General features: G+C 36.3%; 1 protein-coding gene across 3 annotated transcripts in view; it reads left to right on the top strand.

Moving 5' to 3' along the window:
• The window catches only part of RNGTT (RNA guanylyltransferase and 5'-phosphatase), a 304153-nt gene that overhangs the window by 20501 nt on the left and 257400 nt on the right, over positions 1–26252 (top strand). For all 3 annotated transcript variants that reach the window (XM_087443866.1, XM_004422111.3, XM_087443867.1), the window contains exons 5-7: positions 6567–6642; positions 7832–8072; positions 25464–25573. In XM_087443866.1, the coding sequence (XP_087299992.1) occupies positions 6567–6642; positions 7832–8072; positions 25464–25573 (427 nt within the window). The remainder of the gene's footprint in view (positions 1–6566; positions 6643–7831; positions 8073–25463; positions 25574–26252) is intronic.

The raw sequence follows: 26252 nt of genomic DNA, 5'->3' as shown, positions 1-26252 counted from the left end.
CTTTATTCAAAAAGAAATGTTGCCACCAGCATTTTATAAGTCACCTCTTCCTAATTTACACATATATTCAGTATCTATGGTATTTCTATAGTTATAGCTCATCTTTCTCTCCTTTTGTTGAGGAGATTGTTTCTTCTCTTGACTTGGTTTCTAAAAGAACTGTTCCCTTAATACGTAGATTAGTGTTAATATTTTTTGGAATGCCATATAAATTTACTTCATTATATCAGCTTATCTAGAAAATGACTAATTTGAATGAGAAGTTGCACTATAATTAATAGTGAGCTAATCTTTTGTTATAAACTGTGCTTTACTTGCCACTAGATGGACCCATTCTCATAATGAACTGAGGAAAACTGAAAAGCACTTTTTTTTTTTGACGTTGAAGACATATCAGATTAAGCTTGTAGTATTCTTAAGTAATGGAATTTTTTTTTTACATTAAATACAGAATCTTCCAAACTTTTCTGTAGAGATTTTGTTTTGATGAAAGTTTTTGTAAATTAATCCTTACCTTACTTTAAAAATCCATTTATTAGTGTTTGAAGTATAACATAATAAGACTAAAACTTCATGTATTTGTGTAACAAAGAATATTAAAAGAGCAATGATAGTTTCTTAATATATTGTGGCATGACTTAATCACTTATTTGGCAATTATTCTCACATTTCCTATTCATAAAAATATTTAGTTAATCTTGCTAGAGTAAAAATTAGATGCAAAAACAGTAGTGGTTTAGATGAGAAACATATCTAAAGTTAGAATATTTGTTGCTTAAATTGATCTGCAATATGAAGTAGAAAGGAAATTTGCATGTTGGATTAAGATACATGTTGAATAATAAAGTCTGTTTACAGCTAACATCTTTGTGTAACTTTTTTGAGGCCCACTTTCTTACAAAGCAATGGAGATGATAGAATTTATAGTTTCATGATTATAGCCATTTATTTCTAAGGGATGTCTTTTTCTGTTCAAGGTTAATCTCTTTATTTTTTATCTCTATTTTTTCTCTCTTCCCTTCAGAAACTTCATTTCAGTTATATCCTTGTTCTCTATTATTGTCAAGCTCTGTGATTTAACCAGATCCATCTTAGCCTTGTAAACATATCTAAGCCTCTCATATTAAACGATACCCCCCCCCCCCAAAAAAAAAACCCACGCACCTTTCTTTCTGTTTTATATTTCCCCTTCCCAGCTGACTTTTGGAAAGATCGAAACTTGAATCCATTTATTCCCATTCACTTCATTGCAATCTGGGAGTCTTCCCTCTGTACGCCTAATCATATAGTGACTTTCAGTTCTAATTATGTGACAAACAATTGAACGCTCATGTCTTCCTCTTTTCTTGGTGTACATGACCCCATTTTCTCTTTGTTTTATTGACCCCATGACAGTTCATTCTTAACGTTTTTTATGGTCCCCTCCTTACTTATTCTTGAAAGGTTGGTTTTCCTCAGATTTCATCCTTAATTTTCTTCTCTTATTTTACATACCCATTCTCAGAGATCTTATCCACATCACAGACCTCTTCATGGCTGACTATATGCTAATTATTCTTGAATCTACAACTCCAGCCAGACCTCTCTATGAAGCTCTTTACCATTATTTCCAAATACGTAACATTCCATAACAACCTTAAACTCACCATGTCCACTATACTCATTGCCTTGCATATAAGACTCATGTAAACTCCTGTAATTCCTAACCTTGTAAATGGTACCACTGCCCAATTAGTCACCCACGTCATAAACCATAGACTCCTTTTACATTCTTTCTGTCAATGTTGACAGTCATTCACTCCTCAGATTGCAGATTCTACCTTAAATATCTCTTCAGTCTGCCTCTCCTTGCTATCCCCATCACCGTGACCCTTGTCATTCAGACCTGTATCTCACACACAAATTACTGGGATGACTTCCTTACTGGTTTTCTTGCTTTCATTATTGCTCCATCTTTATCTTCTGTTGAGCTGCCACTGAAGTGGGTTTTTTAAGCCCTGATAATTTTATTGCCATGCTTAAAATTCTTTAATATCTCTCTCCATTGTCCTTATAATCGCTTTAGTATAGTGCATAAGTTTCTGCAGAATTTTGACCCTCTCACTGTCTCCAACTGTGTTTGCCTTTACTTTCTTATCATACCTCATGCTTTAGCCATTCTGATTCATTTATAGTCTTCTGTATGTGCTATTTTGATTCATATGTTTATATTTGCACAAATTGCTGCTACTCTCTGTGATTCTTTTATATTCTTGTTTATTAAGGTTTTTATTCTAAATATTAATGAGCATTTTATTTAATATGAATATAGAAATAGGTGATTTGGCTCAATTGAGAGTAACTCTTAAGATACTGGTTTTCAAATGTTTAAGTAGCAAAAACCTTTTTTGGAAAGAAATCTTACCCTATTACAGAAATGAGATTAAAATGATATTTTATTGATATACTTTTTTTGGGGGGAAGATTGGCCCTGTGCTAACATCTGTTACCAATCTCCCTCTTTTTTTTCTCCCTGAAGCCCCAGTATATAGTTGTATATTACAGTTGTAGAGTTGTAGCTCTTCTATATGGGACACCACCTCAGCATGGCTTGATGAGCAGTGAGTAGGTCTGCTCCCAGGATCAGAACTGGCAAACCTTGGGCCACTGAAGTGGAATGTGTGAACTTAACTGGTATGCCACTGGGCCGGCCCCTGATATACTTTTTAAAAGGTTTCAAATTTATAACATTTTTGATAAAGTTAACTGCTGAAAACAAGGCCAAGTTGATGAACATTAATATTTGGAATATGTTATTAATGCCACTTGCAGACTTGTACCAGCATCTCACTTTAACATCTGGTTTTTCTTTTGTTTTAAATCAATATTATTGAGGTATAATTTATATCTAATAAATTGCATTCATTTAAAGTATATAATTTGATGAGTTTTGACAGATGTAGACACTTATGAAACCACAATCAAGAATCAGAGCCTTTGTGTCTTTTGCCCCTTTGTGTCCATCCTCTCTTCTACCCTTAGTTGTTGATTAGGCAATCACTTTCTACTTTCTGTCATTATAGATTAGTTTGCATTTTCTAAAATTTTTTTATTGAAATATATTTGACATATAACATTGTGTAAATTTAAAGTGTACATGTTAATTTGATAAATTTATTACATATTGTAATATGATTGCTTTTGTGGTGATAATTAGTACCTCTATCATGTTACACAATTATCCTTTCTTTTTAGTGGTTGGAATAATTAAGTTCTGGTTTCTTAGCAAGTTTGATGATTATAATACAATATTGTTGTCTATATTCACTATACTGTTATGTTAGATCTCTAGGTCTTATTTACTACTCATTGCAAGTTTGTACCCTTAAAAACAACATCTGTCCTATACCCTACCCCCATCCCTTGGTAACCACCATTTTACTCTCTGTTTTTACAAGTTTGGCTTTTTTAGATTCCATATATAAGTGGTATCATACAGTACTTGTCTTTCACTGTCTGACTTATCTCACTTAGCATAATATGGTCAAGTTCTATCTGTGTTGTTGCAAATGGCAGGATGTCCTTCTTTCTCATGCCTGAGTAATGTTTCAGTGTGTGTGTATACATACAAATATATCACATCTTCTTTATCCATTCATTTGTTGATGGGCACTTAGATTGTTTCCATATCTTGGCTCTTGTGAATAATGCTGCAGTAAACGTGGAAGTGTATGTATCTCTTGGATATCCTGTTTTCATTTCTTTTGGATATGTACCCAGAAGTGGAATTGCTGGGTCATATGGCAGATCTATTTTTAATTTTTTGAGGAACCTCCATAATGTTTTCCATAGTGGTTGAACCAGTTTACATTCACACCAACATCGTACAAGAGTTCCCTTTTCTCTACATCCTTGCCAACATTTATCTCTTGTCATCTTAGTGATAGCCATTCTAACAGCTGGGAGGTGGTATCTCATTGTGGTTTTGATTTGCATTTCCCTGATGATTAGTGATGTTGAACATCTTTTCATTTACTTGTTGGCCATTTGGATGTCTTCTTTGGAAAAATGTCTGTTCAGATTCTCTGCCCACATTTTAATCAGATTGTTTGTTTTTTTTGTTGTTTAGTTGTATAAGTTCTTTATATATTTTGGATATTAGCCCCTTATCTGATATATGGTTTGCAAGGATTTTATCCCATTCTGTAGGTTGTCTTTTCATTTTTTTAATTGTTTCTTTGGCTGGGCAGAAGCTTTTAAGTTTGATGTAGTCCCATTTATTGATTTTTGCTTTGGTGGTTTGTGGTTTTGGTGTCATATCCAAAAAAAAATCATTGCTAAGACCAGTGTTGAGTCACTTCTTCCCTATGTTTTCTTCTAGGAGTTTTATGGTGTTGGGTCTTATGTGTAAGTCTTTGATCCATTTCAAGTTAATTTTTGTGAATGTTGTAAGATAGGGATCCAATTTCATTGTTCTGCATGTGTTTATTCCAGTTTTCACAGCACCGTTTGTTGAAGAGACTTTCCATTCCTCAGTGAGTGTTGTTGGTGCCCTTGTTGAATATTAGTTGATTGTATATGCAGGGGTTTAATTCTGGGCTCTCTGTTCTGTTCCAATGGTCTGTGTCTATTATTATGCCAGTACCATACTATTTTTATTACTATAGCTTTGTAGTCTAGTTTGAAATCAGGAAGTGTGATACCTCCAGTTTTGTTCCTTTTCCTCAAGACTTCTTTGGCTATTTGGGGTCTTTTGTGGTTCCACGCAAACTTTTGCATTTTCTAGAATTTTATGTAAATGGAATTATATATATGTACTTTTTTGTTTTCTGGCTTCTTTCACACAGCAAAATGGTTTTGAAATCAAACTTGTTGCATTTATCAGCGATTTGTTCCTTTTCGTGGAGCAGTAGTCATTGCATGGATATACCGTATGTTGTTTATCCCTTCACCTGGTGATTGATATTTGGGATGTTTGCAGTTTTTGGCCATTATAAATAAAGTTGCTGTGGACTTTTGTCTTTTTGTTGCAGTGGACATTCGTCTTTATGTATAAGTCTTCGATGCACATATATTTTTATTTTTCTTGGGTAAATAACTAGGATTAGAATGTCTGGGTCATTTGATATAGGTGTATGTTTAACTTTTTAAGAAACTGCCAAACTGTTTTCCAGAGTGACTGTGCCATTTTACATTTCCACTAGCGTGTATGAGGGTTCTAGTTCCTCTGTATCCTCACCTACATTTCACGTGGTCAGTCTCTTTGATTTTAGTTATTCTCATTAGTGTGTAGTGGGATCTCATTGTAGTTTTAATTTGTATTTTCCTGATAATTAATGATGTTGACCATCTTTTTGTGTGCTTCTTGACCATTTCCATATATTATTTTGTAAAGTGTCTATTCAAATCTTTTACCCAGTTTTTTAAAAATTGGGTTGTTCCTTTTATTGAGTTGTAAGAGTTCTTTATATAGTCTGGATACAAGTCCTTCGTCAGATATATGTATTGTGAATATTTTCTGTGGCTGCTGTTATTTTCTTAACGGCATCTTTCAAAGAGCAAACATTTACCATTTTGAAGTAGTTCAGTTTATCGGTAGTTCCTTTTATTTCATGTTTTATCTAAGAAATCTTTTCCTACACTAAGGTCGCAAAGATTTTCTCTTGTATTTTCTTCTAGAAGTTTTGTAATTCTAACTTTTAGTTTATTTCTGTATTTGATTTTGATTGCACTCTATCAGGATGCCTTATATACACAGGGAAGAGTAGTTTGTGAAAGATAACAGTAAAAAGAAAAATATAGTCTTGAATGTCAGGATATCCTTCCATTAAACAGAGATAACAGGAAAAGCTTCATTTTGAGGTTTGCAGGAGAGTGAATTAACCTGGCAGTAATGTTGTCATGTTAGTAATGTCCACCAAGCTGTTTTTGTTACTTTATCAAAGTGGTTAAAATGATTTAAAAATTCAGTTATTTTTGGAATTTATGAAGTTCATTTGCAGCTTTTTAGAATGTAGAGGTAGGACCACACTGATCTTGAATATGTCCTGAAAAAAGGTTTAAGAAAAATAATTTTATTTTTCTCAGCTGATTTTTCTTCTAAAGGTTTATTTTGAAAGATTGTAAGCTAATGTCAAGATGTAGTCAGTTGGTTTCTAGAGAATTGCAAAGTAGTTTTATTTTTATTGTACTGTATATCTATCAGTCAATTATTTAATTATTTTCTGTATCCAGTCAAGTGTCCTGTGTGTGTGTGTGTGTGTCTCCTTTAGAGTTGTATGTTTGATGAAAATACCTCCTATTTAAAATGGTTGGAATCTTGTTGTTTTAAGAGAAATCTTTAGACCTTAAGAGACAATTTGTATGCAATAAGTCATATATTACATTTCAACTTCTAACTAGTGCTATAAATTACATTCTAAGCAACTTAAACTGACAAGTTACTAATAGTTATAAGAGAGGGCCAAGATTTTTAAACGTAGTTATTTTATAAAGAGATTGAAATGTCTTGATTGTAGGTTGGAATTTTAAAGTAAAATTTGTCCTGTGATTTATTAATTTTAAACTGGAGTTACTTTATTTTCTAGGTGTTCATTGTACCCATGGTTTCAATCGCACTGGTTTCCTCATATGTGCCTTTTTGGTGGAGAAAATGGATTGGAGGTATTTGTTTCTTGTTATAATGGAAGAAGACATATTTAGTAATTGATAAAAAATTTTACTGATTTTTTTTTTAGTTTTAGCATTTTATATTGCCAAATTTTTGGTGAAGTCATGGTTAATATAATTAGAAGTGGTTTTCATTTTAGCTTTGGTTAATCTTTAGAATATCATTCATTACCTGGTGTTTTATATTAAGTAGCACTTTGGTTGAATGCTTATGGATCCCATATACTATGTATTTTCCAGATTTTTTTCACATCTGACAGAATTACCAGAGAAAAGTTCTCCCAGTACTTCGGGTTTGTGTTCACCTTTGGAAGTTGCTATTGTGGTTGTTCTTTTCATTTTTAGTAGTACCTTTTTTTATAGCTGTTGAATACTATGAAAAACCTATAATGCTGTAAAGAGGTGGTATTTTTGGGACTGATTTACTCTGTTTAAACCGTCGGCATGTCTTTATTGAGTGCCCCTTATTTGTGAAGTGCCTTTTTAGATCCTGAGAGATTAGAACCTTAGTTACCCGAAATTCCTGAGACAATGGGATGTTACTAACTGAATTTCCTTGTTTACTGATTGAGGGTCATTATTTTTGTTTACAAAGCCTTTCACACAGTAGGTCCTTTTCTCAATATAATTAGCCAAAGTCCACATCTGATTGTATATTTCCCAGTTCACGCATCCTCAGTGGTTCTCTGCTGCGTGCTCTTCTAGCTCTGCCTTTCTGGCCTTTCATTGCTCTACACAATAACTCCAGACTCCTGTGTCAGACTCAGCCTATGCTTAGCCTCTCTCTGATGACCTGTGCTCTTATTGCCTGGGTCTTTTGAAAAAATTCCTAAAAAACTAGCATGCTTTTTACTTTTATTCATATTGCTATTCACATTTCTTTGACTGATGTTTTTCCCTTAGAGTCAGACCTCAACTTTCAAGGCTTCATTTAAATTCTTCCTCACAGACTCTACCCAGATCTTTTCTATATACTCATTGCAATTTACCTCTAGAGTTTAGGAATTATCAATATACCTTCTATTAAAACTGTTCCAGAATGAATTTGTCCCTTAGTAGGTTGGTTGCCTTGAGAGTGGGGACCATATTATACTTTGTATGGTGCCTTAAATATAATGTGAGTTTTGGTAAATCTGCATAAATGGAGAGTAGTGAGGAAATTGCATGGTGTTTGTTTCCATAGTATTGAAGCAGCAGTTGCTACTTTTGCTCAAGCCAGACCACCAGGAATTTATAAGGGTGATTATTTGAAAGAACTGTTTCGTCGCTATGGTGATATAGAGGAAGCACCACCCCCACCTGTATTGCCAGATTGGTGTTTTGAGGATGATGAAGATGAAGATGAGGATGAGGATGGAAAAAAGGAATCAGAACCTGGGTCAAGTGCCTCCTTTGGCAAAAGGAGAAAAGAACGGTTAAAACTGGTAATGTTTAAAAATATTATTATGGTCTTTACCTTTTTCTTTTGTAGGCTTATTGAGATTTATGAAAATGGAGTATTGACTATGTTTGTTTAGCTAGATTTGTAAGCTTATTTTATTCTGGCTATTTCTAAAGATTCTTCATAGGCATGAGTCTTTGTTCTACAAGAAAAGTTTCAGTTATGTAAATTCATTCTGTTTTTATTTCTTAGGTAAACCAAAGAACTCTTAGATATTAGATTGAGAATTTACTGTTTCTTTGCAAAATATTGTGAAATTCCAACTAAATATCTAGTGAAAATTTTTACTAATGTTTTACAAAATTGTAATATAATTAAAATAACTTTACATATAAATTCAGCTCCTTCCCATGGGTGGTATTTTCACATTTTCTGTAAAGTTGAACTTAGAAGACTCTGACTTCTGTGGCCAACTCCCATTACTCTTCTAGAAATAAAAGACCTAACAAAAAGCATTAGGAGTTATCTCCTTTCCTTGGGGGGATAGGAGAAATGTTGAGAAGAAAAGTACTGGTTGTACTTGTACATACACAAGTATATGGTGTAGGCCAAAGGGGAAAGTTAGGGAAAGTGTGGAGGTAATTAAATGTTAATGAAGTTAATAATTAAGGGATGTGGGATATCATATTTGAGCAGTAAACACCACAGCTCATTTATTGGTAGGCAATGATTCAGAGGCAGGGAAGAAAATGCCTTGTTTTATGTAAATCATATAATACAGTTATTTTGGGTTTTTAAAACAAAGACTTGTTTGAGAAACATTGTTTTAATATATATTTACACATTTCAAACTTAAAAGCTGTAAGACTGCTGAAAAGTGTAAATGGCTTTGGAACACGGAAGTAATTTTTAAAATGACATTATTCTTTTAGTCTAACTCATTATTTCCTGGATTTAGATATCTGAAATTACTGAATTATATACCTAGAAAAAAAAGAATCACATTCTAACGAAAGTGTAATAGCATAACATAACATATAAACGATAACCCTATTATGATACCATTTTTGTAAGGGAATTCGACTATATTTTTTAAGAGTAACTTTATTCACGAGTATATGCTTAATGTGTTTTTGAATTACGATATAGTATTTGAATGTGTGAAAGAGTTTAAGACAAAGAGTTACTATTTTGCAAAATGGGGTAAAGTTTGCAGGTTTTGTTTTGTTTTGTTTTTTGCCAGCAGAAGAGGTCTTAAAAATGACATTTATTTTATAATGTCAAGTACCATTAAATCTCTGTAGTTGCAAATGAGCTCCAACAGCATTAAGAGAAAAATAGCCAAGATGGGCATGTTTCTTTAGGGAAAGTGAATGACATTTGAAATAAAATCTCAAACCTTGTTTCTCCTGTTTTGTTTTGTTAGTTACTAAGAGGAGTGTTTTAAAAATTCTCCACTATGATTGTGGATTTACCTATTTCTCCTTGTAGTTCTGTCAGGTTTTGCTTTATAACTTTTGAGGTGACATTATTTGGTTTATACAAATATGTGTGGAAGATTATTTTATCTTTACAGTGTCTTAACTTTTACCATTGTAAAATGTCTGATATTAGTATGATTGCACACATGTTCTTTTGGATTGTGCTTGTATGGAATATCTTTTTTCTATCCTTTTACTTTCAACTTTTATTTATCCTTTATTTCAGGTAGTCTCTTATAAGCATCATGTTGTTGGGTTTTATTTATCCAGTCTACAGTTTTTGCCTTATTGGAGTATTTAGTCCATGTACATTTATTCTACTGATATAATTAGATTTAAACTTGCTGTTTTACTCTTTTTTTTGTTTGTCCCACTTGTGGTATGTTCCTTTTTATCTGTCTTTCTTGCCTTCTTTATACTTAATCATTTTTATTATTTCTGTCACCACAACCCATTGATTGTTATCATTCCTTTACTGTTCTTTTAGTGGTTACCCAGGATTTCACTATACATCTTGCACTTGTTAAAGTCTGGTATATATTAGTACTTTTGCCACTTTTTAGACAATGCAAGAATCTTAGAACCTTTGATTTCATTTACCTCTTCCTGCCTTTTTGGTATTGTGTATTTTAATTCTATATATGTTCTTTTTTTTTTTTTTTTTTTAAAGATTTTATTTATTTTGTTTTTTCCCCCCAAAGCCCCAGTGGATAGTTGTATGTCGTAGCTGCACATCCTTCTAGTTGCTGTATGTGGGACTCAGCCTCAGGATGAACGGAGAAGTGGTGCCTCGATGTGCACCCGGGATCCGAACCCGGGCCACCAGCATCGCAGCGCGCGCACTTAACCACCAAGCCACAGGGCCGGCCCAAATTCTATATATGTTCTAAGCCCCATAAAACTTCATCATCATCATCATCATCATCATTATTATATTATACAGTTAATATTCATTAGATATACCCACATATTTATCCTTTCTGGTGCTCTTCTTCATTCTTTTATCTATTTTTGTGGTTCCATTTGGATAGTATTCCTTCTAACTGAAGAGCTCTCTTTAGTATTTTCCTTAATATGGGTCTGCTGTGACACACTCTCAGTATTTGTGTGAAAATGTCTTGTTTTTTTGCCATCATTTTGACCAATGTTTGTTCTGGGTATAGAATTCTGGGTTGGCACTTTGAAGATGTCATTTCATAGCCCATTTCTGTTGAAAATTGCTTCTTTGAAGGTAATTTCTTTTTGTTTTTGATTTTCAGCAGTTTTACTATGATGTTTCTACTTGTAGTTTTCTTTGTATTTATCCTGCTTCCTATTTATAGTGATTCTTGAATCTATAGTTGCATTTTTAAAATTAGTTTTAGACAGTTCTTGGCCATTGTCTCTTCAAATATTGCTTCAGATTCATTCTCCCTTCTCCTTCTGGGACTTACCCAATAGCCTTTTTTTTTTAAATGTCTCTTATCTGTATTATCCATCTTTTTGTTTAATTTTTCAGTCTGGATATTTTCTTCTGACCAATCTTCCAGTTTACTAATTCTCTCTTTAGCTTTGTCTAAACTGGTGTTAAATTCATCCATTGAGTACTTAATTTCACTTATTTTATTTTCACTTCTGGAATTTCCATTTGAGTTTTAAAGTAGTTTTCAGTTCTGTGCTAGAATTCTTCATCTTGTCATTTAGGTTTTTGAATTTATTTCCAGTTATTTTAAAGCTTATGTCAGATAATTATAATATGTGTATCTCCTTTGGATCTTTTTTTTGTGTTTCTTCTCATGTCCTTTTGATTTCTAGTCCATTGTAGTTATTTTTTGCATACCTAGGGTATTTCTATTACTAGACATTATGTATGAAAAATTGTGGAAATAATTTGAGACTCTGCATCCTGTTACCTTCCTTCAGAGAAGATTTACTTTTGCTGCTACTTAGGATTAGGAGTAGAACATCTTAACTCAGTCAAGGATTGAACTGTTTAGAAGCTAGGCTTTAGTTTTGGGAGGCTGGTCTGCTTTTGTTTCACCCTAATTCCTAGAGTGTAGCCCTTTGGGGATCCTAACTGAAAGCCTGGAGAATTAAACAGGACCCCTCCTCCTTGTTGGCCTGGAACTCCAGTTTTTGTCTCTGAGTTCTTGGCCCTTCAAGTTCTTATTGCCTTTCTAATTCTCCAATGTCTTCAAATAGGTGCTTTTAACATGTTGTCTAGCTTTTTCTCATGGCTGCAGAATTGCCCTAAATAAACTAGTCTGCCATTGCCAAAAGCAGAAATTTTCCCTTCTCTGTTTTTGGAGAAAGCAAAAAGGTTTGATTTCTAACTGACAATGAGGAGATGGTGATTTTCAGGAATATATATGCTTATACTTCCACAAGCAGAGTTATGAAAAAAGAAATCCAAAGCCTTATGTAGCATTTTGGTAGTTTTTTCCTCTTTTCAAATCGTAATTAGTAAATACTGAAATTGTTAAATATATTTTTTACTTATAAAAGTAATATTACATTAAAGAAAATTTAATTAAAAAACTTTTAACTGTTTCTCTAGAAAACTAGAGAAATAAGTTATAATCCTTCAACTTGTACCCTACCACTGGCATTTTTATCATCTTAGAAAAAATTTCCCCATTTACTTATCTGTCTATTAAATTTAAAAGAGTACATAAATGACATAAAGATCAGTTTTCTTTGTAAACTAAAAATGCAAAAAAAATCTGGAAGTATACAGAGTAAAAAGTGAAGGTATCTCTTTACTCCCACTCCAGTTGCTCTTTACTTTTTGGTTATTCTTCTAGATACTAATTTTTCTATGCATTTACATACATATATTCTGTTTTGATCTTACTCCCCTCTTTTTAACATGAATATGTTTTTCTGCAGCTTTTCTTTTTTTTACTTGGATATCTTTTCTTAGTATGTATGGAACTACCTCATTATTTTTAGCTAACACCAGAGGAAACAGTTTATAAAAAGCGAACAGAACATTTCTTTAGAAGATGAGAGAGGATATCAATCCATAAAATAATGGCAGGCTATTATGGAAAGAACCAGTTAGAGACCTTGGAAATGATAATTAAAAAAAGCAACTCAAAACAAAAAACAACTCAGTAGGTGGATTGGATAGCAGAATGAAGTTTGCTGTAGAGGAAATTATCAAGCTGGAAGATCTAGCTAAGAAATTCTTCACAGTTTCAGCATAAAAGGACAAAGAAATATGAAAAATAGTTTAGAGTTATGTACTGATTTTTGTGAATGATTGTCACAGAGGGGACAAATACAATAAGGATAGAAGGTGTTCATCTCAGGATTATTTTCTGTGGTGCAGTAGGGCCAGGTCAGACTAGTGATTTTAAGAAGTTAATGGACATGAGAAAGTGGAGACAGAGTTGTGTTAGGGGGTCCTCAGTACCACCCTCACTTTTGGAGATTTGCTAAGACTCAGCATATAGTTATACTCAAGGTAAGATTTATTACCATGATGTACTAAGGATATACAGCTAGATCATAAAGGAAAAAGACAATTGGAGTCTGGAGGAGGCTTCTTGTTGCTCTCTTCTTCCCATGAAGGGTTGTACAGAGCTCACTCTTCCCATAGCATTGAAAATGCTGCGACATGTGTGATGTTTCTGTCTAGGGTAGCTCATTAGGGTCTCAGTGCCCAAGGTTTTTACTGGTGGCTAGTCCTATAGGCACCCTCTGCCTAGCATGTACCAAAATTCCAGAATCCCAGAAGGAAAGTGTTTGTTCAGCATAAACTGTATTGTTTGAACAAATAATTTAGTCATAGTGAACCACCCTTATCAGTCTGAGAACTCTCTGAGAGTCATGTTACCACATACCATCCAGGGGCCAACCTTGTAAGCAGTCCTATTATGTTACCTCTTTTCTGCATGCTAGTACAGACTATTTATTCAAGTCGTTTGGTTATAATCAAAAAGGGAGAGAAGAGTGATTGCTTGATGCCCACATAGTCAGAAGAAGCTTTTTAGTATGGAATAAACTCAAGCATATTTATTACTTGTGGATAAGGAGCTAGCGAGGTTAATGAAGTTGAAAATAAAGGTTGGGGAATAAATGATAGAGCAGTCTCTGAGGAGGTGAAAGGGAATGGAGTTCAAGCACAGATGGAGAACTAGGTCTTCAACAAGAGAGGGGAAATCTCATCCTTAGTGCTGAGATTGTGATTTTTCCTTAGTTAACTTCAGCTGCTTATGTGTGGGAGTGGAGAAGACTAATGGTAAGTTGGTACAACATTGGGTATATTTAGTATGGATGTGATGGAAGGACAAGAGGGTAAAGAGTACTGGGGATACCAAGTGTAGAATAATTGAAATAATCAGCCATAGGATCTGGGCTGAACAGGAAGTAAGGTCAGGATGGGGGGCTGTGAGACTGTGAAAAGGGAGGAACGAAGGGATTCTTAGTCTTGGTGAAATTGAAAAGTGAGCATAGTGAGAGTAAAAGAGCCAAGTTGTTTAATGAAAGAAGTCAAAGAGTGGCATGTTGGCTTCAGAATGTTGTGGGTACTCAATCAATGTGGTTGAATTGATGAACCAAAGGTGGAGCAGTGTGGAATGATGATGCTATGTCCAGGGAGCAGTTTGTTCAATTTAAGCAAAGATGAGGGTCATTGAAAGTGAAATTACTGAACTGTGAAGCCTAGGTTGTTTGATGGGTCAAATTATTTCAATGGATGTAGATGTTACCAACATAATGATAGAATTAGCATGGTGAGAAATACCGACTACTTTTGATGAATATGGGGAAATGACCAGAGGTCAATAGATGGAGGATAGAGTGTTTTATTAATTTGGACTCTCTGGTTGTAAGTAACAGAAACTAACTCAAACTAGCTTAAATATTAAGAGGAATTTATTATGAGTAAGTGGGTGGAACTCGAGCACAGGAATATAGCCAGATCTCAGGAAGGGAATGGAGCCTGGACCTGGAAAGCTATCTAGAACCTAGTTTCTGCTATTTGTTCTTATTTTCTCATCTTTGCTTTTATCTCCTTTTTATCTCTGTCTCTCTCCTTTTGTGTCATACTTCTCACTGGCTCTAACTCTCAAGACGGGCTCTTCCTGATTCCTTCTTGACCTGGGAGATTATAATTGTCCTACATCTTCTAAGCTTACATGTTATAATTTTAGCTACCTGCAGAGACTTTGACTCTCAGAATGCCAATTCCAGTATATCAGAAGAGAGAACCTGATGTTTCACCCATGCTCCCATCAACTTTGGCTGGAGTGGAAGGTTATCTTGTAATGTCATGTAACATGGTTGTTAGGGTCTTGTCTTTGTGGATGGGGAGGGCAGCTCTTAAAGAGAGCTGTTGTGTCACCAACCACAGTGGATGTATTCTCTACCACAGCTGAGTGCTATAGCTGAATGGAGTTAGTCTAAATGGAAGAAGAGCTTTTGAAAGAGGCCAAGAAAGCAGTGAGGATATAGGAGAATGGTTTACACTACCCCCATGGAACTTGGGCAATGGGAGAATGAGTACCCTTCACTTAAGAGAGAAGTGGTCTTGGTGGAGAGCTAGCTTTTAGTTAAGACACAGGGTACAAGGTGTTCATGAAAAAGGTTGAGGTTATAGTGCAGATTATTTATGAAAAAGAGATTCCAGGGCTCACTCTTTGGGAAGATGATTAGTGATAAGATGAACTAAGGAGAAGGGGCTCCAGACCAGTGAGGAAGAGACCATCAGAGAGGAAGGGTGACTGGAGAGTTGAATTTTGGGTGATGTCAGTGGTATGCTTGACAGGGATGAGAAGTCTAGATGTAATTAATTGAAAAATTCACGGTTGGAAAGCTTTATTTTCCTTTTATTTCGATCTGAGGTTGAAGATAGTCAACAGAGGCAATCCAAGAGTGATTAATTTTTTTAGCTCACATCCCTTAATGGAGTAAACTCATTTTGGTTTGAGACTTTTTTTTGTTAGAGTTCCCCTTTCCTGACTCTTATATTGATATAAGTATGATTTGAAGTAATAATGACTCCTCATAGTGAATTCTGATAGTTCTGTTCGGGTTTATAACAGTGGTACATGTACTGTACTTGTCCCTTGTGTTCCTTAGACACCTTCTTTATTCACCTTTTGAGCACATGCTATTATTGAATTGGAAGAGTTTGACTTACAGGTATGTTGCTTGCTCCTTTGAATTGATGTCTGGGATCATCTCTGAATAAAACTGTTAATGCATTTCTTCATTACTAAACTGTCCTTATTACACGTTACATACATACTTGCTTAACGCTCTACGCACACATACGCATCTCTCTCTCACATAAATTACCCCTCATCTTCTGTCATAGTTTCCTCAGTTTCTCTCTGATGGGTCACTCATTCCTTTTGTCCTGTTTGTGGTAGCCCTGCAAATTTCCATTTTAATGTTGGCAGACTCTATTTATGCAATGCACTTCATTTTTCTTAAGCATACATTATCTTCTTTTCACTTAAAAAAATTTTTTTTTATTATGAAATTTTTGTTGTACATTATTGTTTGTCAGTCACCATATAAGTGCATACCTCCACCCCTTGTGTCCACCCCCAGCCTAGCCCCTTGCAAGCACCAAACAGTTCTATCTGTCCGTGTATTGGTTTACCTTCCACATATGAGTGAAATCATGCACTGTTTGTCTTTCTCTTTCTGGCTTATTTCAGTTAACATAATACCCTCCAGGTCCATCCATGTTGTTGCAAATGAGACGATTTTGTCTTTCTTTATGGCTGAGTAATATTCCATGGTATATATATACCACATCTTCTTTATCCAATCATCAGTCGAGGGACACTTGGGTTGCTTCCATGTCTTGGCTATAGTGAATAATGCTGCGATGAACATAGGGGTGCATAAGCCTCTTTGGATTGTTGATTTCAGGTTCGTTGGGTAGATACCCAGTAGTGGGATAGCTGGATCATAAGCTATTTCTGTTTTTAATTTTTTGAGGAATCTCCATACTGTTTTGCATAGAGGCTGCACCAGTTTGTGTTCCCACCAGCAGTGGATTAGGGTTCCCATTTCTCCACAGCCTCTCCAGCATTTGTTGCTTTTTGTCTTGGTGATTATAGCCATTCTAACGGGTGTAAGGTGATATCTTAGTGTGGTTTTGATTTGCATTTCCCTGATGATTAGTGATGCTGAGCATCTTTTCATGTGCCTATTGGCTATCTGTATATCTTTGGAGAAGTGTCTGTTCATTTCCTCTGGCCATTTTTTGATTGGGTTGTTTGTTTTTTTGTTATCAGTTGTGTGAGTTCTTTATATATTATGGAGATTAATCCCTTGTCAGGTATATGGTTTGCAAATATTTTTTTCCCAGCTGATGGGTTCCCTATTCATTTTGATCCTGGTTTCATTTGCCTTGCAGAAGCTCTTGAGTCTGATGAAGTCCCACTTCTTTATTTTTTCTTTTGTTTCCCTTGTCTGGGTAGACATGGAATTCAAAAAGATCCCTTTATGGCTGATGACGAGTAGTGTACTACCTATATTTTCCTCCAGGAGTTTTATAGTTTCAGGTCTCACCTTCAGGTCTTTGATCCATTTTGAGTTAATTTTTGTGTATGGTGAAAGAAGATGGTCTACTTTCATTCTTTTGCAAGTGGCTGTCCAGTTTTCTCAGCACCATTTATTGAAGAGACTTTCCTTTCTCCACTGTATGTCCTTAGCTCCTTTGTCGAAGATTAGCTGCTCATAGATATGCGGTTTTATTTCGGGACTTTCAATTCTGTTCCATTGATGTATGTGTCTGTTTTTGTACCAGTACCATGCTGTTTTAATTACTATCGCTTTTTGTAGTATGTTTTGAAGTCAGGGATTGTGATGCCTCCAGCCTTGTTCTTGTTTTTCAGGATTGCTTTAGCTATATGGTGTCTTTTGTTGCCCCATGTGAATGGTAGTATTCTTTGTTCTATTTCCATGAAGAATGTCTTTGGGATTCTGATTGGGATTGCATTGACTCTATAGATTGCTTTAGGTAGTGTGGACATTTTAATAATGTTTATTCTTCTAATCCAAGTGCATGGAATATTTTTCCATTTCTTTATGTCATCACTGATTTCACTCAGTAATATCTTATAGTTTTCATTGTATAGGTCTTTCACTTCCTTGGTTAGATTTACTCCTAGATATTTTATTCTTTTTTGTTGCAATTGTAAATGGGATTGTCTTCTTGAGTTCTCCTTCTGTTAGTTTGTTGTTGGTATATAGAAATGCAACTGATTTCTGTAAGTTGATTTGTACTCTGCCACTTGGCTATAGTTGTTGATTATTTCTAATAGTTTTCCAATGGATTCTTTAGGGTTTTCTATATATAAGATCATGTCATCTGCCAACAGCGAGAGTTTCACTTCTTCGTTGCCTATTTGGATTCCTTTTATTCCTTTTTCTTGCCTAATTGCTCTGGCCAGAACCTCCAGTACTGTGTTGAATAAGAGTGGCGAGAGTGGGCACCCTTGTCTTGTCCCTGTTTTCAGAGGGATGGCTTGCAGTTTTTCCCTGTTGAGTATGATGTTGGCTGTGGGTTTGTCATATATGGTCTTTATTATGTTAAGGTACTTTCCTTCTATTCTCATTTTGTTGAGAGTTTTTATCATAAATGGATGTTGGATCTTGTCAAAAGCCTTCTCTGCATCAATTGAGATGATAATATGGTTTTTATTCCTCATTTTGTTAATGTGGTATATCACATTGATTGATTTGCGGATGTTGAACCATACTTGTGTCCCTGGTCTAAATCCCACTTGATCATGGTGTATGATCTTTTTAATGTATTGCTGTATTCGGTTTGCCAATATTTTGTTGAGGATTTTTGCATCTGTGTTCATTAAGGATATTGGTCTGTAGTTTTCCTTCTTAGTATTGTCTTTGCCTGGTTTTGGTATCAGGGTGGTGTTGGCCACGTGGAAGGTGTTGGGAAGTGTTCCATCTTCCTCTGATTTTTGGAATAGTTTGAGAAGGACAGGTATTAAGTCTTCTTTGAATGTTTGGTAAAATTCTCCAGAGAAGCCATCTGGTCCTGGACTTTTATTTTTTGGGAGGTTTTTGATACTGTTTCAGTCTCTTGACTTGTGATTGGTCTATTCAGGTTCTTTATTTCTTCTTGATTCAGTTTTGGGAGGTTGTATCAGAGTCTAGGAGTTTATCCATTTCTTCTAGATTGTCCAGTTTGTTGGCATATAGTTTTTCATAGTATTCTCTTATAATCTTTTGTATTTCTGTGGTATCTGTTGTAATTTCTCCTTTTTCATTTCTAATTTTATTTATTTGAGCCTTCTCCCTTTTTTTCTTGGTGAGTCTGGCTAAGGGTTTGTCAGTTTTGTTTTTCTTCTCAAAGAACTTAGCTCTTTGTTTCATTGATCCTTTCTACTGTTTTTTTAATTTCATTTTCGTTTATTTCTGCTCTGATTATTATTTCCCTCCTTCTGCTGACTTTAGAGTTTGTTCTTCTTTTTCTAATTCTGTTAGGTGTAGTTTGAGGTTGCCTATTTGGGCTTTTTCTTGTTTGTTAAGGTGGGCCTGTATTGCTATGAGTTTCCCTGTCAGGACTGCTTTTGCTGCATCCCCTATGAGTTGGTATGGTGTGTTTTCATTTTCATTTGTCTCCAGATATGCTTTGATTTCTCCTTTAATTTCATCAATGATCCATTGGTTGTTTAGCAGCATGTTGTTGAGTCTCCACAGCTTTGTCACTTTCCCAGTTTTTTCCTTGTGGTTGATTTCTAACTTCATGGCATTATGGTCTGAAAAGATGCTTGTTATGATTTCAATCTTCTTAAATTTATGTAAGCATGCCTTGTTTCCCAACATATGGTCTATTCTTGAGAATGTTCCATGTGTGCTTGAGAAGAATGTGTAATCTGCTGTGTTTGGATGGAGTGCTCTGTATATGTCTATTAAGTCCATGTCATCTAGTTTTTCATTTAGGTCCATTATTTCCTTATTTATTTTCTGTCTGGATGATCTGTCCATTGATGAGAGTGGGATGTTAAGATCCCCTACTATTATTGTATTGTTGTTAATATCTCCTTTTAGGTTTGTTTATAGTTGCTTTTTGTACCTTGGTGCTCCTGTATTGGGTGCATATATATTTAAAAGTGATATGTCTTCTTGGTGGAGTGTCCCTTTTATCATTATAATAATGCCCCTCTTTGTCTCTCATTACCTGTTTTATCTTTTTTTGTGTGTGTGTGTGTGTGGAAGATCAGCCCTGAGCTAACATCCATGGGAATCCTCCTCTTTTTGCTGAGGAAGACTGGCTCTGAGCTAACATCTATTGCCAATCCTCCTCCTTTTTTTTCCCCCAAAGCCCCAGTAGATAGTTGTATGTCATAGTTGCACATCCTTCTAGTTGCTGTATGTGGGACACGGCCTCAGCATGGCTGGAGAAGTGGTGCGTCGTTGCACACCTGGGATCCGAACCCGGGCCGCCAGTAGCAGAGCGCGCGCACTTAACCGCTAAGCCACGGGGCTGGCCCACCTGTTTTATCTTGAAGTCAACTTTGTCTGATATAAGTATGGCAACACCTGCTTTCTTTTGTTTGTCATTAGGTTGGAGTATTGTCTTCCATCCCTTCACTCTGAGCCTGTGTTTGTCTTTAGAGCCGAGATGTGTTTCCTGGAGGCAGCAGATTGTTGAGTCTTGTTTTTTTTTTTTTTTTTTTTTTTTTTTTTGTGAGGAAGATCGGCCCTGGGCTAACATCCATGCCCGTCTTCCTCTACTTTATATGGGATGCCACCACAGCGTGGCTTGACAAGTGGTGTGTCGGTACTTGCCCGGGCTCTGAACTGGCAAACCCCGGGCCGCTGCAGTGGAGTGCGTGCACTTAACCGCTTGCGGCACCGGGCTGGCCCTCGGGTCTTGTTTTTTAATCCATCCCACCACTCTGTGTCTTTTGATTGGAGAGTTCAGTCCATTTACATTTAGGGTCATTATTGATATATGGGGGCTTGTTGTTGTTATTTTATCACTCTTTTTCTGGTTCTTTTGCATTTCTTTTGTTTCTTGTCCCATGTGTTTTGAACTACCAATGCAGTTTGGTAGTTCTGTATGGGGATTCTCTTAGTTTTCTCTTTCTTTATTGTGTGTGATTCTGTTCTGATTATTTGGTTAGTGGTTATCAGGAGGTTTGTATAAAAAATCTCGTGGATGTGATAGTCCATTTTTTGATGGCCTCTTATTCCCTTAGACTAAGTCTAGTCGATCCCTTTCCTCTTCCCCTTCTACGTTATTGTTGTCACCTCTTATTCCTTCTTGCGTTGTGAGTTCGTGTTTAACATGATGAGGTTATATTTATGCTTGGTGCTTACCTTCCCTTGATCTTTGGTTTTATAATTAAGTGTTTGCTAATCTATTTTGATAGAGGACTGCAATTTTTCTGGTTTTGTCGACCTATTTTCCTCCTTGTTCAAAACTTTGAATCCCCTTTCCCTTTTTTTCCTCAGGTATGAGGGCCTTCTTGAGCACTTGTAGTGAGGGGTCTTGTGGCAATGAACTCCTTTAGCTTTTATTTATCTGGGATAGTTATTATTTCTCCATCATATCTGAAAGATATTTTTGCTGGATAGAGTATTCTTGGCTGAAAGTTTTTGTCCTTTAGAATTTTGAATATACTGTTCCACTCTCTCCTAGCCTGTAAAGTTTCTGTCAAGAAATCGGCTGAAAGCCTCATAGGAAATCCTTTGTATGTTATATTTTTTTGTTTAGCTGCCCTTAATATTTTTTCTTTGTCTTTGACTTTTGCCAGCTTTACTACTATATGCCTTGGAGAGGGTCTTTTCGTGTTGATATATATAGGAGATCTGTTTATTTCATTCACTGGTATTTCCAGCTCCCTCCCCAGGTTTGGGAAGTTCTCAGATACTATTTCTTTGAACAAGTTCTCTTCCTTTTTCCCTCTCTTCTCCCTCTGGAATACCTATAATCCTTATGTTGGATTTCCTAATTGAGTCAGGTATTTCTCGGTGAGTTTCTTCATTTCTTTTTAGTCTTAGTTCTCTTTCCTCCTCCATCTGGAGCATTTCTGCGTTGCTGTCCTCAATATTGCTAATTCTTTCCTCCATATTGTCAGCTCTGATGCTTAAGGCTTCCAGATTTGTCTTTATCTCCTCTATTGTGTTTTTCATCTCTAAGATTTCTGATTGGTTTTTTTTACAGTTTCAATCTCTTTTGTGAAGAAACTCCTGATATCATTCAATTGTCTGTCTGTGTTTTCTTGTATTTCATTAAGCTTTTTTATGATGGCTATTTTGAATTCTCTGTTGTTAAGGTTATACATTTCTGTGCTTTCTGGGTTGACTTCTGGGTGCTTGTCATTTTTCCTTTTGGTGTGGAGATTTAATATATTTTTGCATGGTGCCTGTTGGTGTTGGCTTACTTTTCTCATAGTGAAAATATATGGTCGCGGTTTCCTCTTGCTGCCGCTGGGTGGTGGTCAAGGGCTGTGTATTCTGGCTTGCCTCAATCCGTGGGCACTCTTGTCAGCCCCTGGCTGATCTGAGGCGTGGCTGAGTGGCGGCTGCTGGGGGGAAGTGTAGGAACAGCTGGAGCTCGAGTGTGGGAACAGCTGAGACTGGAGCGCAGCTAGGTGGAAGCAGCTGGGGCTCGGGTGCGGGTGGGTTGAAGCAGCTGCAGCTGAAGTGCCGCTGGGCCAAAGAAGCAGGGGCTGGAGCACCGCTGGGCCGAAGAAGCTGGAACTGGAGTGTGCTGGGCCTAAGAAGGAAGAACTAGAGCACCACTGGGCCAAAGAAGCTGGAACTGGAGTGCGCTGGGCCGAGGAAGGAGGAGCTGGGGCGCCATTGGGCCAAAGAAGCTGGAACTGGAGTGCAGTGGGCCGAAGTTGCTGGTGCCAAGTCAGCTGGAGCCTGAGCACTGGCCAAGCCGAAGCTGCTGGAGCGTGGGGTTGGGGCACGGTGAAGCCGAAGGAGCTGGGGGAGGGGCACGGTTCAGCCAAAGGAGCTGGGGCCATGGCACGGTGGAGCCGGGGCAGCTGGTGCTGTGGCTTGGTCCAGCCAGAGCAGCTGGGGCTGTGGCGTGTGGGACCTGAGCTGCTGCTGCCTCTGGTGCGGGGGCACAGGCTTGCCCCGCTGCTGGTTGGGCCCGGGCACCTGGGGGCCTCTGCCTGTGGGGGCAGGGTGCAGGCAAGCTGCCCCTGCTGGTGGGGCCCGGGCGCCTGGGGGCCGCTGCCTCTGGGGAGGGAGCTGAGCTGAAGCACGGTTGTCGTAAAGCACCAGTTGGGAGGGCCGGGTGGGGGAGGGGCGCTTACTTTCACCTGTCTGAGCTCAGAGGTTTCTCACCCCCGGTCCCTCTCTGCTCTCCTGAGGGGCTAGCTTGTTGAAACTACCCTTGCAACAGTTCCACTCCCTCTGTAGGGGGCTCCCCTCGGGCTGTGAGGGGTCTTGGGAGAGCACCGGTTTTCACGCAGCGAGCCTCCCCTCCCTCTCCTCTGAGAGCCTCCTGGTCTCAGTCTCTGGGTCACAGTCCTTGGGGAAGGAAAGGAGCTCCTCTTACCTCCTTCCACTTCCTCTGGGGATTCCAGCACCTCCGTCCTCGGATGTACGGCTGTCTGGGTGCCTCAGACGTACCCTGTGTTGTGTGAATAGCTTCCGTTGGAATATGAATGTCCTTTTTGTTGTGTCTTAGAGGGGGAGAAGTCAATGGGGGAAGCTCACTCTGCCATGATGCTGACGTCACTCTCCTTCTTTTCACTTTTGATTTTTCTTTATTCCCACAAACTGAAATGGTAATTTGTTAAAAAGTGAAAATAAATGTCAGTGACTTTCAAACTCAATTACAGTGTGTTTGAAAGTAGTTCCAGACTTAAGACATTGCGGTTTATGTTTAGAATTAGTGATCTTTCTTGGAATTATTACATAATTTTGAATAATATAAAATGATATTTTTGTCAGAAGAAACATGTAATGACAGTAAACAGCAAATTAAATTATCCTAAAGTTACTAGATATTATTTACGTATAAAGTATATCATGCTTACTGTTTTTATTGGACTTATTCCTACCCTTTTTTTACTTAATAATAATTATTGCAGAAGCAAATAGGGGAAGCCAGAAAAAGTAAAAAAAGAAAAGATTAAGGATGAAGAAAAATAAAGGGATGACAGACATTTACTAGGTGGTTGGAGTTATCTTTTATAAACAAATGATAGTTGTTAAATCTATACTGAGACTCAATATTTGTTCTGTTAAATTAAAAAATATTTAGCTTGCTCACCTGCATAGACTTATTAAAATATTTCTGTGGTAATATTGTGGGAAAGCACTTGGTTGAATGTTGATCATATTTCCTATGTTTTAGTCCTTTTTATTTTATTATTCACTAAAAAAAGAAGTAATGTTTGTGTTTTTAGGATTAATTTATGCTAATTTGACCTTTGCTTTTCAGAAATTATCATTGATTTCTTAACTTTGCTTAGGAAATACATGTTCATAATTGAAGCTAGATACTTTCTTCATGTAAAGCTTAAAAAAAAATCCCATGCGATTAGTACCTTCGTAATAAAGATGCTGAATATTGAACTCTGAGTGCTTTCTCTTTTTACTTGGTATATACAAGATATAATTTTATAAGGATATCAAAGTTATCTGAATATTTCAATAATTAAATATGTTAAAAAAATCTTATCCACCTGGTTAAGCTTTCCTTTAAAAATTATCTTTATTTCTTTAGTTATTATGTTTAGTGGTAGAAATGGTTCAAAAATAGAAATTTCATTGGCTAGTAAAGTGAGGTGACGGTGTAATAGGAGAGGAGTGGTACTCTGATCCTTTGGCTCGTGAAATCCCTAAAGTATACATATTTACTGAAAACAAAGTAGACAACATATTAGATAACTATACAAAGTGATTCAGAATTAGGTGCAAAAAGTAGGACCAGTGTCTGCTGGATCGACTCAGGACTCTTCTAGATTTGACAGGGACATATGTGGACTAAATATTAAGTGTTCTTTTTTTCCCTTCTCAAGTGACTTGAGTTGCCATATCTTTGCCAGAAGGTTGATCATTGCAGCTTGTAGACCATATTTTTTATTCCCTAATTACATTAACAGCCAGAGTTGTTTTATAGATTTTTCTGGAGGCTGATGCCAGCCTTCTTATGGGTCTGAAAGTAATTGTAGCATAAATCTAGACTAGTTTTTTAGTCTTGAAAATGTCCAGGAGTGTTCTTTATTTATTTGACATATAAATTCTCCATCTGCTTCACTTCTCTGTGATATTTTAAAAATATACTTGCTACAAAATACAATAAGACACTTTATGTAGTTCTGAGGTAAAGAATTTAGATTACGAGTTCAGCGATGAGTAATATTTAGTTTTTGTGTTGATAAATCCAATGACTGTAGCTTAGCCACTTTGTCTACTATTATACTCTTATTCTAGTTTACAAAGGTATGTATAGTGGGTGTTTATCCCCTTAAAATCCATACTCCATCAGTGACACAAGTCTCTTCCCCCTACCCAAATGAGAATCATTGATGAATGGTCTACCGTAGACCTGGGTTCAAATTCTATTTTTACCACTTGAATAAATTATATACAGTCTTTATGCCTCATTTACTCATTTGTGAAATAAATATAATAGGATCTGCTTTTCAGAGTTGTTATAAGGATTAGAGAAAATGTTTGTAAAATGCCAGATACTTTATCTAGCTCTGAGTAAATGGTAGATAAGTTGGTATTACTGTTCTGATTACTGACCAGTGCCCATAGAGTGCTTTGACAACATGATATAGACACTGGGTTATATATGTACGTTGAAAATCATATGCTTTATTAAGGAACAACTAGTGTGCAACACCAGGGGAGTTTACAGAGCCTCCTGGAGTAGACCATTTCTGTTTCATATATTTGCTCAGATTTGTGAAACTAAATTAATGTCTCTCTCAATTTGGTCTTTGTTAATGGATTTGAACTCTAATCAAATCTTTTTCTTTTCCTTTTATTTTAAGGGTGCTATTTTCTTGGAAGGTGTAACTGTGAAAGGTGTAACACAAGTAACAACTCAGCCAAAGTTAGGAGAGGTACAGCAGAAGTGTCATCAATTCTGTGGCTGGGAAGGGTAATAAACATTTTAAAGTTTTAAAAAAAATTTATTCTTACTCTGCAGCATTTAACATTAATGCAAACATTGACATAGCTTCTTTGCTTCTTGAAGTTTGTATGTTAGAGTAGTTAAGATGTCAAGCAAGAGTTTATCAGATTTTTCTCAAGCAGTGCAATAACTAGCCAGTTGAGTGAAAAGTAGATGACTCTCACATGTCTTCCTAAAGGAATAGAAAGTTATTCTTGTCACTGTCTAGTATTTGTTTTGTGTCTTTGATTCTACTGCTGCTGATTAATATTTGGGTTGGCCTTATTTTTTAAGGGAGAAGAGATGAAACTTGAATGTGCCTCATTTTCCAGTTTTTCTGTAATCAGAAACCTGGGAGAATCAGCTTTAAATATGTCCTGCCCCCTACTGTGACTTGAAGATATTTATCAGACATTTCATGGGAGAGGATTCAGGAGAGAGTCCACTTCTCTTATCTGTTGCTCCCAGGTCTTGGTCTCTGGTCGTTTCTGTTGATCATTGCTCTCTGTGGCAGAAAATTGTAATATCTCTGGAACATGATGAAAAAGGATTATTAATGTTAAAAATTCCTAATATAAATTCCTAAAATAAAGAACTTTTTGACTGGTACATACAGATCAATCAGCTAGAAATAATTTTAACTAAAAGATGAAAATGATGATGAAGT

Source organism: Ceratotherium simum, chromosome 19 (assembly GCF_057802395.1).
Source record: "Ceratotherium simum simum isolate JZ-2026a chromosome 19, ASM5780239v1, whole genome shotgun sequence".
Lineage (NCBI taxonomy): Eukaryota > Metazoa > Chordata > Mammalia > Perissodactyla > Rhinocerotidae > Ceratotherium > Ceratotherium simum.
This window is presented reverse-complemented; position numbering and strand designations above follow the sequence as displayed.